Raw genomic sequence first — 20,952 nt, 5'->3', positions numbered from 1 at the left:
TGGTAGAGCATATCTACCATGTATTCTCTCTGTTCAGACAGGACCATTTTCAGGTCTACCAGTTCTAAGAGTCCGCTTCTGATCCCCTTGGATCCCCTTGCTCCCATCCTGTGTGCTTTTTCATACTGCACTGGGTGCGGGTTGGCACTGCTAGCAGGGGCCGGTCCCTCACTGCCCGTGCCCATGCCCGTGCCCAGGCTGTGCAGACGGCCAGTGTGCCCATGCAAGGGCAGGCAGAAGTGGATCACTGGGGCGTGCAATGCCCAGGACCTCCTCTGTTTGGCTCCAAGCTGTCCCCTACCATTTGCCCACAGGGCACACATCCTTTTCGTCATGCTGCTGGGCAGAGACTGCTCTTCCACAGCAACGTGGCCACTGTCCTTCCCCTCCCAAAATCTGTCCTTACCCATGCAGAACTAGCAGTATCTGTAGGGGTGACGGTAGATGAGGAAACAGGCAAGACTGAAGGCGTTAGCTGGTTTATTAATGTGGCAGGATGCTGGTTAGTATGCATCAGATAGCACTGGAAACACCTGATTTTTCAATCAGTATTAATGTTTCTTACTTGAGTGGTGAATCTTGCTGTGTGCCACGTCCTCCTGACTGGTTCTAGAGCTTGTTCTTTCCCATGCAATGGTTCCCAAATTTGTGGCTGTTTGCACAGCAGGGAAATATGCTCAAAGCTGCTGTGGTCTCCTTTGGACTATATAAAAGCATATGGATGTGATCTTGTGATTAAAAATAAAGTTTCCTGTAAACAGGTTCCTGGGGAAGCATTCGGCTGCTCTGCAAAAGGATTACAGCTAATTCTAACTAAGGAGCACTTTAAAACTATTAGGAGACAGTAATTTTAGCAGTTCTACAGATGATTAAAAAGTCATTTTCTAAAATATTCTCACTGGAGGGTTTTTTCTTTTCTTAAAGAAAGCATTTAATTGTTCCAATCAACCATAACTACTTTCTGTTTATGATGTAATTTGTATACCCTGATCACAAGGTATATGGCTATTTTTCATATTTTCTTGTGAATGTATTCCCCACAGTTCCTATCAGTCACCTTTAATTGTCTGTAACTTGCTGCCCATTAAAGAAGGAAGAACTAAAGTGAGATGAAAAGGGAACCACTCTGGTTTTGCAGTACCATGACCTGACACACTTTGTAATGCCCCTCTGATAGACACAACTTCTATTATTTTTCCCCTCATACGATACCAGCAGCTGAAGTCCCACCTCACAGATCGGTGAGGTTGGTTCTGATTTTAGCTACAGAATTTGCTCTGGCATCACCCACCTGTGTACTACACAACTAGTTTCTCTAACAAGCAAAAGAAAGCCTTGCCAGCAAATGCCACCAACACTTGTCAACACTTGAAAGGGTAAATAGCTCAAGTGATCAAAGAGTGGGACTCCTCTTCCCATCCTGGATGCTGAAGTTAGACAGCTCCTTTACCTCCATACAGCAAAGAAAGCTGTTCCCCACACACCAGTCCTTGAGGATGTGGCATGGTAAGTAACAATAGTGTCCATGTATTTTAATGTGTTGTTAACATCCTGTCCAAGCCCTCAGTTTTTCCTGATAAATTTTCTTCAGGTCTTGGCTGAATAGTGACACAGGTAAATCAGGCATCCAACCAATGTACAACACATTGGCAGTCTTGCCTGCCTTCAAATCTCTCCTGTGTAACAAATCCAGTACAATTTATGATTTTTCAAAATCACAGTGTTGGATATGGCTAAATGCTATTGATATTGCCTTATGATTTAAGCTGCTATTGCAGCCTTTTTACTTTGCAGCACTCAGAAGCAGGCAAATTCAACAGTTTCACCTGGAAACTCAGATTTGGCAAGCATTTTGACCGTAGCACTTACTGTACAGCAGTGTGCAAGGAAGGGCAGTTAGGCTGTTACGTCGCTGTAGGTTCCTCTTGGGATAAGCAGCTCCATTTCATTATGAAAACAGATCATGGCAAGTGAGTGCCACTACAGAGCTTTGAAGTTCATTCAGTATTGAGGGACTGCATTATCTCATGTCTCATCCGTGGGAACCACCATTCAGCAGTGTCTTACCATCCATCACTTCATCCTCATTTTCTTATAGATACGTTTCCTTATTAGAGTAGACCCAGAAAACATCAGGCACATTTTCCATGATACAACTCTGAATCATCTTCTCTTTTTTTGAGGGAATTGTTTTGCTCTAAGGACCACTGCAGCGACACTGAGCTTCTGTCCACAGTGGAGCAGCTCCGTAAATGAGCCTTTGGCATGGTACCTGGCACATCTGTTGCTGTGAGAAAACAGCTGCCAGTGATTTAATCACTAGGACCACTCTAAAAATTACTTGTTTTCAGGGACCCAAAACCTAACTTTCTCTCAGCATTTTGAATTTTCAGACCTTGTGTGAGAGCCCACTGAAAACCAAAACTTCAGTATGTTTTCCCCAAGAGTTCTCACGGATGTTTTGAAAGCTGGAACATTTTAATTTGCTTTATAATAGCTCCCAGGAGCACCTGCCAAGGACTGGGTACCCCAGTGTCATAAAAACATGAAACAACAGAGCGCCTGTAAGCGAAAAGCAGCCCCGGTGCAGAGCAGCAGAGCACTGGCAGCGACTTGTTGGGCTCTCCTTGCTCATGCTTGTGGTGCCCAGAATGACTTAGTTAGGCCTTTGAACTAGGGAAAAAAAAAGACCTGATGCTGCCCAGGCTTTTCCACAACATGCCTGGCCCTGCCAAGTTCAGAGTGCGGCTTCCCCTTCGCTTGTAACCTTGGGCTGGAAGAGGTCACGGTGTTCATGCTGACGCCCCAACCTGCATCCACCTTCCCAGATTTCTTGAATGCTTTCCGTACATGCAACAACCTGTCTAGTCTCCAGGTGGTTCGCTAAGAGAAGTAGTGCCCACACCTGCGTGGCTGTGACCGTAGCTAAGCTTCTGCTGACACAAGCAACATCGTCCTTTTGAGTCACCATGAAAAATTGACCTCACCCAGGATGACTTGTACCTTTAACAGCTAGAGGACTCATTGCTAATGTGAGATTTGCCCTTTTTTTCACCTTCTGGCTCAGCACACTGCAGTCTGATGGTCTACAGGAAAGGGGGGATAATCAGGACACCCTGTTATTTGTCCTTTGCCCACTCTTTGTCTTTCTGTGCTCCAGGGCCACCCCTCTCCCATGACACAGTAGCTTTCAGGATGTTATAACAGAGAATACTACATACAAAGAGAGACCAAGGCTAAGGAAACCATTACATTGCTGTGTAGTCCCTCCTTGTTCTGTAATAATAAAACCTGATAATTTCTTGTGACAAATAAAGAGTACATTTGTATAACTACTTAGTACCTCCATTTTTCTCCCTGAAGACGAAATAATTGTGACCCCCTAATCCCTGCATTTGGCTTGAACTGCTGAATCTACACCAATCCTCAAACTTTCATCAAGTCACGCTGCCCTTGTCATAGCCCCTTCCATCTGACCTCACCAAACAATTATGCCTTCCCCTTGCCCCTAGACATCTGCCCTTCCCCACATCAGTTAATTTTGGCCTCACACCAGTCGTGGACACATACCTGACTAACAGGATAAGACACACATATGGAAAACAAAGAGCAGAATTTAACAGGGTGATAGATAGTTGCCTCTAACACATGATGGAGTGAACTTCTGACTTTGCTGAAATTAGTAGCAAAACGTAATGAAGGCAGGATTTCACTTTACAGTGTTGAAAGAAGAATGCCATCCATTTTGCAGATTTCTTAACCCTTCCCATACACTTCTGTACCAGGCTTGTAATTTGCTATTAAAGTTTACAGGATGCTTCAAAAAAAACCAAACAAACTGTGGAAAGAATAATTATTGATCTTTTATGTTAATAGATTTTCCATGAAATAACACTGGAGTCCTTTATTCATGATTTCACAGTGCCTTTCAAACGCTGCATTTGAATAATGTTGACTTACATCCAAAAAAGCAAAGAAAAACTAAAATAAAGAAGAAAACTCTTTTTTCCATCCCTATTAGAGAAGTTTGCGTGTTGGCTAGGTGAATCTATTAAAAGGATATCATTCTTGAGCCAGTTCCATGTCTGAAATTCCAGCTCCATTCAAACAACCACAAGCTTTGTCATTTGTTTTAATGGAGAGAAGATTTCAGTGTATAGGTGTCTTGAGTCAGATGTGTAGAAATACATTGGTCTCTTTGTGACCCACAGCTAGGTATTTGGGACCAGTGGCAGTTTTAGTATTGCCTAAAGTCCATATCAGCCTAGAGTCTGGTCCAGCTCATGTAGATGCATCATACTTTCTGCCTTCTATGAGGTCTTTAAGAGAAAGGAATTAGCAAACATCCAAGTTTAGCTAATCTCTGTATGAAACCAGCTGCAAGGAGAATCATGGTCCTTCCTCCTCCGGTTTATGTGTCAAACCTCTTTAGTTTCACCTTTATGAACAAACCTAAGTCCAGCAAAACCACCAGAATATGTAGCTCTATGCCATCTGCACCCAAGGCTCTGCGAAGTTATTCTGAGACAGTAACTTTTCTGCCTCTGTTTTCTCGTCCCTGAAACTACTTTTGCCGAGACTCCTTGAGCCCTTTACCTGAGTAACCTTTCCTGAAAGCTCAGCATAATAGTAGTTAAGAACAGTATATCTGTATCCTTTCAAGGTATGGAGGGCTGCCTGGCCCGTGTGAAGTGAGTCCTGAAGGAGCGTTGCAGAGGGGTGAGGAGAAAGGAGGGATGCCAGGGCTAAGCGGCAGAAGCGATGTCCCAGCCCTGTGTGCGGCGCTGAAACCCACTTGGCAGATGGCCTTTGGTAGGTACAACATAGAGCCTCTGTTGACAATGCCTTCTAGATGGCATCATAAGTAAACAAGGAAGGACATATAAACGGATATTGGTAACTGTTGTCTCCCCTTTTTGCTCTTTCACACGCAGGTATGTAAGTGCTCTTGTGACTACTGCCAAAAGGTGGCTAAGTGGGAGGGTGGGAAAAAACCCTCCAGAACAGAGGTCAGTATATAATCCATACAGTCATTTACAGACAGGCCTCCAAAGTCTGTCATAAATGCATCAATTACTTTGCCATGCAGGATTTTACAGTTACTGAAACATTTAGAGTAACTCTTGCAGCTACGACACTCAGACTTTTGCTTTATCAGGAACGTCAAGTAAATGTTTCAAGAACATTTACAGCTATCTGTTTTCTACACTGATGAATCCAAACAACTCTTAATCTAACCTGGTAAAATCCGTCCTGGGGAAATGTGCTAAACCAAGCTGGCATTTAAGAAAAAGCATTTGATCTCAAAATGTTACATGTTATTTACATGGATTGACTAATTTCTGTCCCAGGGATGGAGACAGAGGTTTGTTTATTTATCTGAAAATCCAAATTTTGCAGAGTGTGCCAAGCTATAAACTTTTCAATTCTCTGATCCTAGCACTCAGCACCATGTGCAACAAAAGGCTGTACGTAGCCGGAGACTGCTCTGACTTCGCAGTTGTTGGCTTCGGTCATCTTTACAGTTGTTTATGTGAATGCAGACCTGGGAGCGGTGGCATTACGCCAGCCAGACCTTCTCCTTTTTCCAGGGTGGCTGAGGGTTGATACAGCTTCTGATGTTAAGCTATCTCAGATGATGCCATCACTGAGAAAACCCAGAAGGCAGCTGTGCCCTGGCAGTTCCCCCCTTGCCATGCCCTAAAACACTGCTGGGGTCCTCTCTTGATGGAGAAAATGAATCGGAGTAGAAAGCTTTTGGCCAGCTGGGGATGCCTATTCACACTAAGTCTTCCTGGGAATAGAGGTGCGATCCTCTGTGAATTTTGTATTGTACTTTACTGAAAATATCAGGTTCAACTAAGAAACAAGCAGTGTTATAGCAAGGGGGAAAAAAGGGAAGCGGGTAATGAAACAGCAGTAAAATTGAAAGCAAATTCAGTTTAAAAAGTTTAAATGCTTCCACACATCTCAGCTTCACTGTGGAAACTTGACAGTCAAATATTAAACAGTACACCATCTCACTGAATTTTACATCATTATAGTAACAATGTTATTAAACTCGATATGGTTCTATTTTTAATTTCAATGAAACATATTTCCTGATCTTTTCATAAAAATGACCTTTGGGAACCATAGCAATCTAGACATTTCTTTATTTATCCTGCTGCATCAGCTAATACTTCCAATCAGAAGCTCTATTGGAAAGCATATGAAAGCCCTTACAGGATACTGCAATGTTACAAGCTAGATGTTTTATTAGAACATTTTAAACAAACAAGCTGAAAGCTGTCTTTTATGAAATTACTTGATGTGTTACTGTAACAAGATAGTGTCAGTGGATCTGCAATCTGCTTTTGCAAAGATTGCTCTGTACTCTTTTCCTTCTTTTCTGGAATTTGATACCTATTTTTTCTGTCTTGCAAACTTTCTTTTTATAAGACATCCTTTCCACGAAGTAAAAAAAGGCAAATATATGTATATATTATCTAAGCAAGCCATTCTTCATCTTTTTAAAAAATAATATTTTAGATGGCTTTCCATTATCTGGACAGAATATTGCTAACAATTTCCACTGTTGGTTAAATTTTATAGATGGTTGTAGTTGCTGAGAACCATCCAATAGACAAGAAGTTGTGCCAGAATCAGGAAAACTTGAAGCCTGGGCTTAACCCGGTCTTCCCATTGACTTCTGCACAGGACTGTGGAATTCATTGAAGGCAAGAGTTTTTAAAAATAGTTTTCCAAAATATCTCAGTTTGGAGTTAATGAAGAGAATAAGCCTAAAGGACCTAAAGGACACTGAAAACCTTGTTTGTGCTTCAACAGGCTTTGTGAATGCTCTGAATATTTGAAAATCAAGCAGTTGTCTAAACTTGGAGACTTGGAGGCTAAAGCCTCCAAAAATCACAGGCAACTTCTGAAAATATGAACTTTTAAATGCAGGTCCTTAAATCCTTTTAAAATCACATCTCAAAAGAAACCCACTGCAGTATTCAGACAGTTAGCAAAATGGAAAATGATCGGAAATAGTTTGTCTCACTTTTGAGCATTCATAAAGTGAGAAGAAAAACGTTAGAAAACAGAAAAGAAATTATCCCATCCATACAGCTTTCAAAGCAGATGTAGGTCAGGAGTAAAAAAGGAATTGCATTCCACAAGAAGCATTGCAGTATGTATTGGAAACAGGAATAGATAAATAATGCCATAAATACATAAAAAGGAAAATGTAATTTTTTTTTTCAGAATTGTTCTATTAATTTGGAATAAATATGCACTAGAGAAGTTGCTTTCTAACTTACTAAGTGACAGAACAACTAGGAACAGTACTAACTAAAATTAATGTATGACTCATCTATTTCTTTCTCTACTGCATTTTAGGATTTAGTGGAATTTAGTATCAAGCTAAATCTAACTCACATTTCTGATAGGATCAAGGAAATAATTGACTTGTTGCTAGAATTTTTCTCCACAGTCATCTTGAATTGTCTGGGTGACCACAAATGGAATTTACTCTATTGGAGTTCTGACTAGAAAACTGAATTTCTTGAAAGAAGCCAGAATAGGACAAATTTTTCCTTCACTTATATTATAACATTTCCTAAAGCCTGTTTCTGTGCTTACAACTTCGGTGGTGTCAGTGTGATAAAAGGAAGAGTTTAGATCGATACTATTTTCCACAATATATTTTGACATCATTATATAATTTTTGGCCTGGATCTTCGTTAGCACAAAAAGCTAATTCATTTCACTGACCACAGTATCATGCTTGGATTAAATCTTATTTAACAGCAAGCCGTTAGCTTATTGCCGACCTAAGATCATTGTAACGGTCAAGTCAAGTGAGGAATTTGGAGATCTGAGGTACCTAAACAGTTGTAAATACTGTTCTGCAGAAATGCGTATGAAGATGCAGACCAAAACTAGTCCTAAACCCAATGTAATTTTCAGGTAACACAACGCACAAATCACTGTATGTCAGATCCATCCAAAAGTAAATCCATGGATTGAACAGATTTGCACCTGCTTACCTTGGAATTAAGTTTAGCCCAGGACATCAATTAGAGTAGCCAGAGCTGATGTTCAGCTCTGCCAATGACAAAATGAAATGTTGAGAATCAGCCCATTTTTTTAACAGAATGGGCCAAATAATGCCCTCGGTTACATTCCCAGGCCTCAGATAACATGAGTATAATTGAAAACAGTTTTTGTTCAATATTTCTTGTATTTTAGAAGCTATGGAGCAATCAAGCAATATGACCTTTAGTGGTCCACCAAAGAATCAAGTTCTGCTCTGTATGGGATCCAGACTAATCAATATCCTATTACGATCACAGCCTGTTTTTTTACAACCGAGACATACTGGGAATAGGCTGGTCAAAACATTTCTCCCTGCAACAGCTGAGACTCAGCAGATTCACAAACTATTAGCTTGTTAAATCTATGCTTTTCAATAAAATGACATGGAAGTTTAAGCTGTATTGTACAATATGGTAAAAACATACCCAATTTTAACTCACTCAAGCACTCCCTGTTGAGCCAAATCTCCAAATGACATCCGCAAAGACTTTCTGAGAGTTTAGAATGCTACATCAGTCCATATACATAAATAAATAAATAAATAAATAAATAAAAATAACAAGCTCAGATTAACTTGTCAGGTATAACAGGGGTATAACAATCAGAAGCATGGGATAAAGTCAATATTGGTACAAGGTCTAATTTTTCTCTTGGACAATAGAAGACAGAATTCACTGAAGGAAATCTGAGCCCCACAGGGAGCCAACGACTTTCCATGAGCCAGGAAACCATCTGTTGGTTTCAAGCAGCAGGGGCGACTGATAGCATCCTTGACTTGAAGAAATATGGGGTGAAATCCTGCCATTGAAGTCAATGGCATCTCTCCAGCTCACTTTAGTGTGGTCAGACTTTCACTTGTGAGATCAGTGATAAATAAGGACGGCACTACAGGTGTGCCTGAGCACACATGTTGACAAGTAGAGGGGAAAAAAGCACTGGATCTGTTCCTATTTTCACAAAACCATGTCCAAGGAAGCAAAACCAGCGTATGTCCATGTGCGCTCAGCTGTATTTGAATTCAGGAATAAGGAGGAAAAAGCAGAAACCCTACTCAGGGTACCTTTTTCCTTCAGAATAGGCTTGTTTCTTAAAACAAAATAGCCAACAGCCCTGTTATTAAAATCAATAATGAACTAAACTCAGGTCATAGTTGTCCTTTTATTTTTAAGATGCCCATTTTTATGGAAAATGCTGCCTTTAACTAAATCACTGAAGAAAAATTTAGTGAATTTGTAGGTCAGATTAACAGAACAGTTTCACTTGTTCATGCTTGTCTCCCAGTAAGGCTTGCATGTATGCATTTTAACATTTAAAAATATTCTCCTAGCTATCATGGCAACAATGGGATGAAGGATAAAAATCCTATACCCCTCATGTGCACGGGCTGTTTTGCAGTGAGCCGGGTCTATGAAGCAGCTCTGGGCGGGGGTCCTGCCATGGCGCATTCTTGTCGCAGCGTGGTGCGTGGGACCCAGTCCCTCGCCACCGGCCCATCACGGGGTGCCAGGGCGGGTTTGCCAGCAGGAGGCTTGTGCCTCCAGCGTGCGAGGTCTAGAGCAAAGCCACCTCTTTTGCGGGTAAGCAGCTCCTCCTTCTCTTGGCAAGCATGTTTCATGTTGCCCTTGTTAATTGTGCTTGGGGTGAGGAAAGAGGTGGAAAAGTGCTGCTCTGTCCATGATTTCAACTCTTTCCAGAGCTTACGTGTAGGTATCGGGAAGGGAATTTGGTATAACTAGAATAATTTACGAGGATACAGCTCTTCGGTGAGTCCATCCCTCTTGGGCTTGGGTTTGTCTGCAGTGCCTACAGCAGGCCATGAAGGAAAACTTGTAGCTGTAAAGACTTTTTATTTAAACTTCATACTGCACCATATTTAATATGCCTTTCCCTGGATACTTATTTGGGTTAGGAGTAGCTACTAGGACAGTGAGGAAAGAAAGAAAGAAAGAAAGAAAGAAGAACCTCTGGAGTCTTTCAAACTCCTATTTGAACTTGGTAATGTGCTAAAGAGTCTGCATGAAAGAGTCTCCTTTTTTTTTTCTCCCCCCTGCCCCCCCCCCAAACAGGCTAGGAAATCTGTGGTATATCACTCTGTATTCTGCATCTACTTGATCACTCTTTGCTATGCTAATGAAAAACTAATGATATTTGACTTGCCTGTTTGGGGGAGGCAGGAGTACTTTTGTAAGAGTGAGTGGAATTTTTCAAGAATGTTTTAAGTCCTGTTGGAGTCAAAACCATGTGTCCCTAAGGCCGTGGCTTGAGACCTTGTAAGCCAAGCGCTAACACTGCATGCATCCTTAAAACTGAAATAATGGGAGGCCCATAACTGTTGTGGTACAGGCACACTGGCTCAAAGTATCTGAACGAAGCTGACCTTTTACATAGTAATGTTCCATTGCTGCTAATAAAAAAAAAAAAGCATTTTTTCAGAGATCGGAGTAGAAAGAAATATTACTAATACTTTAGTAAGATCTATGTATTCTAGCTGCAATGAAATGAGAAAGGTCAAATTTCTCTCCCATCTCTTTTTTTTTTTTTTTTTGTATTCTCTAACTTCTCACCCATCTTTGTTGTACTAATGAAATTAAGATATCCTTCATGATATAACTGTGAGCTAGGGGGATCTAAATTACCTTCATCTGGCATCATTCCAGTATACTATAAATGAGGTAATTGTCCTTGACTATAAAATTTGCATTTTCAAGACTTAATTGCTATCATTACATCTTTTTGTAATTCTATTAATTTAACTGAATGGAGCATTTGGTTTTATGGTAAAAATTTGCATTAAAACATTGTACATCTAAATAGAATTTTAATATTTGCGTCAAAAGCTCAGTACAGTTGTCCCACAGGACCTAAATAATTTCACAAGAAGAGAGTAGGAAGCAGTTGCACTTTAGGTCAACAAACAGGTTTTCCTTTGGTGAATATTAATAGAACTTGCTGTAACAGGCTTCGTGTGCTGAAAATCACTCCTGCCTGAGCTCTGCAAAAGCTTTATTAATCTGTGAATTCCATACCATAATTGTTAACAGGAAATGTATTTGCCCAGATACAGTGCAGGTAGGATGTATGTTTATTCTGTCTGGGAAGGATGCACGCCAAAGAGCTCTGTCTTTTTAAGGAATCACTCCTTCCTCCTTTGAGTCCTTCTACCCTTATTAGGCTATATGCTTTATGACTGCTTGAGAAAGCGCTGAATATGCAAGCAACACTTTCTCTATAGTCTTACGTGTGCACGTAGTCATCTAGCCAAGGCCCACCGTGCTATGAAATAAATTAATTGGTCAGTATGTTGGTATCTGTTTGGAAAATATTTGTCTTTGCACTGGACCCCCTTCAGCCATTACATAGTGAATACTGCATAACCTTTTAGACCTTCTCTTTTTTATTTTTCTTCCTTTCTTCATTCTTTTCTGGCAACACAAGGTACTTTGGTCATGCAAAGAATATGGACAAATGGTTAAAGCAGTGTGAGGAATCTGAACTGGCTGAATACATTGCAATTGCAATGATGCCACATGCACTATTTTTATATATGGGGCCCAATGGTAAGGTAAGGCTGCATTACTGAATATACACAATTTGAAACTGAGTCAATATTTTTGTAGTGGATTTACATGGTACTTGGTGCAATGGGACCTCACATCAGGTCTTTGGAGGTGTTTAAGCCACTAGATCCCTTGGGAAGCAGATCCCTTGTGGGTCTGGGGTCCCAGTCTTGGCCAGGCACTGCAGGTAATGACTGACACATGGATGGGCAGACAGTATTCCACATTGGTCAGAAAAGTCTATGCTATTTTCCATGCCATGTTAATAAATATCATTGAGTTGTATAACATATTATTTATGGAAATAATCAAGCTGGATTTGTTTTATATTGAACATGTCTATGTTTTTCTTTTGAAAACATTTTTTTGCAAGATGTGAGTAATATTTCACAAGAGAGAGAGTCTGCTTGTGACAGAAATCTCATTAACTACTCTTATTATATGTTGTATTTACTGGACTTCATAATCATCGTGTAATTAAGCTTCACAACTGGCTTGTGAAGCAGAAAAGATGAAGGATGTCTCCATTAAAGAGATTTATGGGATGATGAAATTAAAGACAGATTTCTGAAAGTGTATAGGTACCACTTTTCATTGGTTTCAGTGCCTAAATACCTCTGAGGGACTGAAGCTCTTGGAAAGCTGTGTAGTAGGACACTGGTGCCAGGCTAGACCCAAAACTGGGAGCACAGGGTGAAGCCTCTATATGAGATCATGACTTTTGGGCAAGTGCCACAGTCATTTTGCCTTCTGCCCTTGTGTTCTGAATGTCAATCACATCTCCTCACTTTGGACACTGTCTGATGGTTCAGGGTAGGCTCGAAATGCAATATTATATATATAACAGAGCAGGTAACCCTCCTGTTTCTTCTACAGCCATCCACATACACAACTTTTCTATAGGGGTCTGGGCCTTTACTGGAAAAACTTTAGTGTCACAGATGGCGGGAAAGGGCTGCTAAGAGCTACAGCTCAGTGCTGAGTCTCCCAGTCCTACAAGCATCAGCTCTACTATGCCACTGGAGTCTGCTGTGTTGTTCTAGGCATGTGCACAGGGTAAGAAGGCTCACAGGGCATCTGCTCTACACAAAGACTCATTTTTTCCACTTCAGGGAGGACCCTGTGTGCATGTTCTTTCTTAACGGGTGAATTTCATTTGATGTAAACATTATGCTAAGGCTGAATTTCTAGGCAGTTTATGTGATAGTGCATTAGAAGAAGAGAAGAAAAACAACAAAAAAACCCAAATCCAAAACAAAATGCATATTCTTTTGAAAAATCCAGGTCTAGCTGTTAGCGTCAATTATTTCAAACACCTGCTGACTTTTCTGGCATATCTATCTCATTGAATCTTGAAAGTGATTTTATGTGCTTTAAGCATTTGATCACATAATCAGCTTCTGCAAAGCAATGCAAAGGATCCTGAGCATTGTCCTGGCAGATAGTCACGTCAAACCTAACACAGAAACAAACATAAGGGAACAATTGTTGTTAAAACACATTGCATCACTTTGCATGCTAAAGCATTTGCTCTGGTAATCCACCACGCTGACGTGTCCCTCTGCTGATGCCATCTGAGCAGGGACTGCATCCTTAAAGTTGACATGTGCGTCACATTACAGCAGTGATTTTGTTATATATCATCGGCATAATGGATATTCAGAAGAGGTTCATAATCTTGAAAGGTGGCTTGAATCCACAGATCTCATCCATGTTCTGGTGACTCAGAGCATTTTGGAAGCTCATTTTATAACATCTCACGCTGGCTTGGGCAAAGGCAAAGTAAACAGTCACCTAGGGCAGCAGACTTGGGAGAGAAGCAGTCCAGGTCTCGTTTCCTACTTGCTCTCTGCTGACGATGACCGGAATACAATCCTTTAACCTGCCTCTCCGCTGTCCCACCCACTCCCCTTTCTCCAGTATAATTCTTGTGGAAACCTAAAGACATCTTTTTGCCTTCTTCCAGTCTCTTTTTCTCATTCACCCTCTCTCTAAAACTGCTGCTGGTTTCTCCTAGCTTTTCTCCTCCAGGGAGACTCCGCTGCTTCCTATTTGGGCTCTTCCAGGAGAGAGGGGATTCCCTGTCCCCTCCCAGCCTCTCATCTCTTTCTACTGCTGCAAATAACTATTTACTCCTCATTTTTTGCCACCTTTGCTGAACAGCCTCAACCAGCCTTGGGTTTATGGTAGCATGAGCTATGTGAGAAATACATGTTCCTGCGCAAAAGTATAGCAGGTCATTTGCCCGTTGATAGCCATTACTTTAAAAGAACTTTTTCATGTTGGAAAAAAACCAGACAGACGTGGAAATCTTTGTTGTATTGCTCATGATTCATGAGATTAAACAAGACAAAAGTAAGATGGTGTCAGCATGTTACTGAATCCCTGGAAAGGTGTGGCCTGCTCTGTTGGTAATGCTATTCACGCAACGTAAAATTAGATTGCAGAATTCATTGCCATGGGATGTTACAGAAGCCAAAAGGCATAAGTGGCTTCAAAAGGGAATTAGGCAAATCATTCCATCAATGACTATTAAGCACAGTTATCTAGATGCAGCATCAAGCTCAGGAAACCCCTAAACTAGTGGTTACTGGAAGCTGTTTGGCTATACCAGTGCAAGGATCACCCTCTCCACTGACCAAGTGTTCCTGCTCCAGCTGTTAAGGCTGAACTTTCAATCTCTCTCAGTAATACGTACCTCATGGTTAAAGTGCACTACCATGGACTTACTCATCTGAAAAGTTACGTCATTTGAAATTGAAGTTAAGGGAAGCCTATTCCAAGTGGCAGTTTCTCCTGTCTGTGTTGAAAACACTTTAGGATGAGAAATATTACCTAGATTAGGTGCCCTGTACTTCTCATGACTTGTACTTTTGTCCAACGAGCTTGGTGGCTTTGTCTCTAAAAATGAGCAGGACTGTTTGTTCTTCCAAGCAGGAAAGCAAGACCTCACATAGTCTGTGTGGGTGTTGTTCATACATGTACTATGTGTGCTTCCACATGGATTTATTTTTCCCCTGTCTCAAAGCTTTGGATTGCCTTAACTTGCTTGGCTTGGCCAATTCCACCTCCTTCTGGCATATGTGATACACACTCATTCCCTCAACCTATACTGAAAGAAGCTGCAGAGGTGTGCCATCCTTTTAGAATGACAAAACAGCAACCTTCCCTTGAGATTAATGCAAGTTCCTTAAATCAGTAGACTGGCAATTTGAATTATCATTTACCCGAGCAATGATAGAAGTCTCTGGAAGCCTTCTTGCACGTTGGTGTATGTACAACTACCATACATAAGAGAGCAGCAGATCCTTCACTCATTTGAATCATTATTTTTGCCTAAGGAAGTGGAGTTCATATTTGTAGGCATTTATTTATTTATTTGCTGCACCCACTGTCTCAGATCCCTAGTGGCAATGGTTGTTATGAAGACAATCTTGTGAAGGAAAGCAGGGAACTGTGAGTAATTTGTCAAGTGTGAGGTCAAACACGATGTTTTTGCTTACTGCTCTCAAAATCTTCATTAGTACAATACCTCCACTAAGTGTTGGGATCTCTTCCAGAGCCACCAAGGTAGTGCTGGTGGTGCCTTGGCGAAGGTTTTAGAAAGGATGGGGAGAAAGCTTGCAAGGTGGCAAATAATACATTGATAGTTGGCAATGATCTTTTAATGCTCTTCAGGTAGGTCTCAAGGAGGCTCTGTAAGCATAACTGAGGGTAAAATTGTGTCCTGGTGTCACCGGAGTTGATAACAGCTTGTTAGTGCCTTCTGGGTACAAGGAGGATTTGGGACTACACATGCCAGTGGGGTTCTAGCAGGATCTTTGCCTGGGGCTCAGGGAGGTACAACAGGGGTTCAAGGTTCGAGCAGGCAGAGCTACAGGGAACTTCAGTGGTACAAGGAAGCATTACCTAATTTTGACATCCGGAACATAACTATGCTTGCTGTTTTTGGGAAGGACACATTATTTCTTCTGTTCAGCCTGAGACTTCAGTGGGTTGGATTGGTATCTCAGATTCTTCTTTCTTAGCCTGTCCTCTGTTCAATCAAGTCAAAATTGGGCTCCATTTATCTTCTTCCTCTAAGAAATAAGTATCTGTAGATACACATGTGTAAAATAAACATCCAAACATTTGGAGGCTTATCTTTCATTAATTGTATATGACTATCTTTTCTCTGTTACTTTCTAATCTTAAAAAATTCACTTATAGAAAAGTGATAGGGTTTTAGCTGATAATTCTGCAGGTAATGAATTGGACTTTGACAGACACTCAGCAAAGAGTGTCTGGATGTGAAAATGAAACTGCTGGTGTGAAAGAATTATCTGTACTAACCACTGGAAGCAGGCTGCAAAAATCCAGGTTGCTGAGCAATGCCTACATTGCAAAGTAAGAACATGGTCAAGTACAACAAACCCTGTGGTCCATATGCCTTCTTTCCCCATTGGAGTCTGTTAACTCTGCTGTAGATGAGATTTAAATCAATTACACTACATACTGCTGAGATCATGTTTTTTGCCGACAGACAGGCTTGTATCCTACTCACTCTCATCCATCTCAGCCACGTTAGCAGCTTCAAAGGCATTACGGAGTGAGCAAGCCTGACCTTCTTCTCAGCCCTAGGCAAGCTTGGGAAAGTTTTTTTCACTCTATGTTTGTGTGTGGACAACACAGACAGCAAGTGAGCCTATGTAGACATTATGAGTAAAGCTGGATTGCTTTGGGTGCTATGCAAGGGTTGATATGTAGGCGGCACCACAGTGGGCTACGCACCAAGGCATACAGAATGAGAAAGCAGAATTTTTGAGAAGGTGTTTGTAGATGCAGTCTTTTCAGTCCTTGATACCGATCTGTAGAGTTAAGCTCCTCATGAGTCAATTTAAGATTTGTGGAAATGGTTACACTCAAACAGCATGAATGCTTTTTTTTTTTTTTTTTTTGTTAGCCACTTGATCTGAAACTGTTTCTTAATAATTTTTTTTTATTTTAAATGTAATTTTCTTAATATTCTTGCTTCACACCATTCTGGTGTAACAGCTAAGGCAGAAAATGCACACCCTTTTTAAAGCATTTAATGTTGTTACTTTTAAAAAAAAAATGTACTTGGCTTCTGGAAAGGGCTATAAGTTCATTTTAAGTTGTGGTGAAACACCAAACAATTACTTTATCCATTTGTGGCTTAGCCCCACTTCCTGAAGTTTTCCTCCCATGTATGGTCCACCCCCCCCATCTCTCACAGTGCTCTGTTTATTATTCTTACAGCTTAAAGTTTTCTTCTTTCCTAGCCATCGGTTTGTCAGTTATGATCAAGTGTCAAAATGAAAGCAAACATAAGCATCAATTATCAAAAATTACATAGTCTGTTTACATATTCCTTAGCAGAAAGGATTTTTCTCTCAATGCATACCGGATGTGAATTGTAACGAGACACGTGAGTTGTCTACATGCTCATTTTCACATCTGAAATCCAACAGCTAGGTTGGGTAATCCAGTATTTACCTTCTAGGCATGGAGTTCTTGCAATATATGAACAATACTTTTAAATCTTTTAATACTGAAGGTTATTCAAATATATTTCAAGTACCATCTTTTCTGCAGGAAGAATTATTTAGTCTCTTCTCCATAGAAAGCCTGTAATAGCATCTCAGGTTACGTGATCTTCCTACTTCAAATTCTTTTGCATTTTTTTCTCTCCCCCTCCCATACTTTATTTTTTGCTAAACAAAATGATAGGCACCCTGCAAAATTAAGATTAAAAAAAATAGAGGCAGGAGCATAACACTGAGGACGGTCACCTTCAATTTTGCTACCATAAAACACAATGTTTTCTTTGTTATGGGAAAAAAAATAATCAAACCTTTGATGTTTTAGAATTTCATTTTCACTTAACATGTAAGGGAAGCTATTTTTTGCAGACCATCATTTTTTCAGTTTATAATCAGATTTTCCTTTTCAGTACAATTGTAACGAATTATAGCAAGTGTAATCTCTCCATTAGAAGAAAAAACAGTAAATGGGGTAAACTGGCAGTTCTCAAGATTAATTGGTGTTTTTGAAGTCAATATAAAGATTTCCATTTGCTCTCCACTAGTTCATAGTGGTTGTAATGGTCGTGCAAGCCTTCCTCCTTTATTTGTCCAATGGGAAGCATTCTTAACCCACTTTAGAAATGCAAACAGTTTGCTCTGCATTGAAATGTGCCAGCCCATTTGATGCCTATTGGGTCTGCCCAATATCAGTAGGTCTGCCCAATTGGGGGAAAATCAAACAAAAGCCCAGCTACACGTGCCCATGGTTTCTCCCTTTCCACCTTGGCCTCTGTGCCAATGTTAACCGCTTATTGTGCGAGCTGAAGTAGATCCCTGAGTTCACAACAAGCCCTTAGAAAGTTCTTTGTGGCTGTTTCAGCATAAAAACACAGCTCCGTGGATCGGATGGCAGGAATATGGACTCAGACTATGAACTGGTTTAGGCAATGGTGCCATTATTCTTTTACTCAGTTAACAGTGATTCAAATCATAAGCTAATGCTTTCCACATAGGTAGGGAGAACAGCTGCTGCCTTGAGGAAAAATCGAAACATTCCACTTTTAAAATATCTGTATAATGTCATATAAATATATTTTTCATTTTGTGTTCCTGGGAATATTTAAGCCTAAGAAGGGTTAGGAGTAGTGTTGCTGAAATACTGCAGTGAGAGCTGTCATCAAGCCCTTCCTAGTGTTTGGGTCACTTTGGCACCTGCAGTCTTGAGATTTCGAAGCTTGCAAACTCAACTCAGCCTCAGTCTGAATGCAGTCGAAGCTACTCCTTCAGAGATTTGCATCTCTGACAGGCAGTTCTGTTGAGACTGGCAGCAAGCGTGCTAATTTTTGCCAGTCGTGGCAGATTGTTTCAATGTTTTTTACCCTGATTATAAAGATGGTCTACTGGAATCCCTGGATTTTCAGGTTTGAAGCCACTGAACCTTTCCCCACTGGTAAAATCATGTATCCACTCTGCTTTTTCTTAAAAGCTTCCAGGTTATCTGCACACATGATTGCACTGCAGCTCTGTACAGATACCTAATTTCCTTCTGTCTGAAAGCCACTGAGATGTCCCGTCGTGCTTTTCCCTGCCGCTGAAATATCTAGAGCACTTCTTGATATCATCAGTGGGCTACACACGGAGCTGGTCTCCATTTCATTCTTGTTTCTCTGCTGGTGTAAAAGGATTGCAGAAATGTCTAGGTGTGGACGAGGGTGAGAGCAGAATGACGGCAATCCCTGGCTGGCCAGTGGCCCCTCGGGGTACTGTTACCATCCAGCATAATGCAGAGCAACCTGTAATAACTCGTGTCTGTTTTGGGTATGGAGGCGGAAGAACGGGAACATACGACTTGCTTCTATGACTTACTGCTCTGTAAAAGGATTTTAAAGAATCTTTGGGGAAAAACTTAGGCCTCAGATGCACACATGTGGATCTCATTGATTTCACAGGAGGCCATGTGAGTGTGTACATTAACAGACAGAATATGGCTTTTGATCTGTAAGAGCAATTAATATAAAATATGGAATTACACTACTGTGTAATAGGATATTTTTTACTACTTTGCTAAAAGTACTCCCCAAACTCAAATACAAAACAACATAGCTTTACAGGCTGCAGTCTTATAATGACATATCTTCGCCAGTGCTTATCACCTTCTGATGCTGTTCATAAGTGTGTTTGGCTGTTACGCTTTGAACTTCGGTAAAACAATTGTACTTAATAGAAAAATGAGACCAAGCACCTTCTTGTCCTCACGTCTGTCCACACTGAGGGATGGCGTTATAATTGGAAGAGAAAGGAGAAATAGTTGTCATGACTATCTGCAGGGACTCCCCCGTCACCATTTCTTTCCTGCTGCCATGCGAGACACAACTGTGAGGGCTAAGCCCTCATTCCATATGCAGGCAAGCACAGAGTATTTCATCACGTGCTTACAGATATGAATGAGCCTGTAGGTTGCCAAGTACCTCTTGTAGCTAATATCTGAAGGAGTGCAATGGATTAAAAACCTCTGCTGGCATAGGCCTTGCAGGGGTATGCAAGACTGACAGCTTGAAGGTGGCTCCTCAGGGTCTACACCTTGCAACTGCTGCTCATCTACCTGTGAGTGGGTGGCAATAAAATGCAATGAACCTCAACTGGAGGTGTCTTTGCTTTCATTTTACCTACCTGAAATTCTGTGTGTTGGACTGACAGATGTATTCACCATGAAATCTGATGCAGCTTCTGCCTGGAAAGGTTCCCACAAATATTACGGTGGAAAACAAGTCCAGGAATGAGCAAGAGTCATCAAGCAAAGTCCACCTGCGATGGGCTCTCAATGGGAATATCAAACTCTTCTCAAAATGTTTCTTCATCAGTGAAATGGCACAATGTGCCTCTTGCAGCAGAGGAAGCTAATGTAAGGTCTTTTCAGGTCTCTATTAAGCTGTTGAATTGCAAATAAAAGGGAGCTAAACTGTAGGAGTCGCTTTGTCAAGGTAACAGTCTTGGGGGGAAAAGAAGGATTGTTGTATCATCTCAGAACAAGAATTTACATGTTTCCATTTGAAATGAGCTGCGGTCTTGTTCCCTGTTCCCCATTCTGTGTGTTACACAAGAGGCCTTTCTCCTGAAACATTTCTATAAATTTCCCCAGCCTTAAGACTGTTTTTGTTCCTGCTTTCATACTCGAGCGTCTCAATCTTTTTGGCTGAAGTGTTCAGTATATATTCACCTTCAGGCAGAAACTGAATCTAGAAAGTTTCCATCTGATGCTCTAGGTGAGATGTTAGGAAGTTGTGAACAATGGAAGGGAGGGTAATAACAGAAAGGTGCATGCAGCCCTAACCATAAATGGCACTTGCATTTTAGCAATAATAAATATGTATCTTTTACGTTATTTCTATTTTGTTGAATCTCTAAGTCCAATGGACTGATCATTTTTTGCTATTAAGCTTCATGGATTACAGCTGAAGTCATAATATTCTATGAAAAGCCATCTAGCTCAATGAGTTTTGACTGTAGTTTTATTTAGTTGATTGTATCAGATGCTATTTATTGCATCCAGATCCACACCTATAAAACATTTAATATTATTTTTGGTGAAACTAATTTGGTGTGCAAAACCACTTTTTTGTCCCCCTCCCCATCCCTTCAAACAGCACTGCCTGTAAAATTTTGCTGAAAAAATTAAAGCTGCAGAGAGCTTTTAAAAAACAAAAACAAAACCCAAAAACAAACAATGAAACACCCCCCCCCCCAAACCCCTCTTTTTTTTCATGCCCTGTTAGACTATTAGAAAATAGTTA

At 40.7% G+C, this 20,952-nt stretch overlaps 1 protein-coding gene across 1 annotated transcript in view; it reads left to right on the top strand.

The window, feature by feature from the left end:
- The window catches only part of LOC103919083, a 165,389-nt gene extending 158,672 nt beyond the window's left edge, over nucleotides 1-6,717 (top strand). Inside the window, exon 15 of the mRNA XM_009326538.1 lies at nucleotides 6,595-6,717. Within this exon, the coding sequence (XP_009324813.1) occupies nucleotides 6,595-6,717 (123 nt within the window). The remainder of the gene's footprint in view (nucleotides 1-6,594) is intronic.
- Nucleotides 6,718-20,952: the final 14,235 nt, after the last annotated feature.

Source organism: Pygoscelis adeliae, unplaced genomic scaffold, assembly GCF_000699105.1.
Source record: "Pygoscelis adeliae isolate BGI_AS28 unplaced genomic scaffold, ASM69910v1 Scaffold186, whole genome shotgun sequence".
Taxonomy (NCBI): domain Eukaryota; kingdom Metazoa; phylum Chordata; class Aves; order Sphenisciformes; family Spheniscidae; genus Pygoscelis; species Pygoscelis adeliae.
This window is presented reverse-complemented; position numbering and strand designations above follow the sequence as displayed.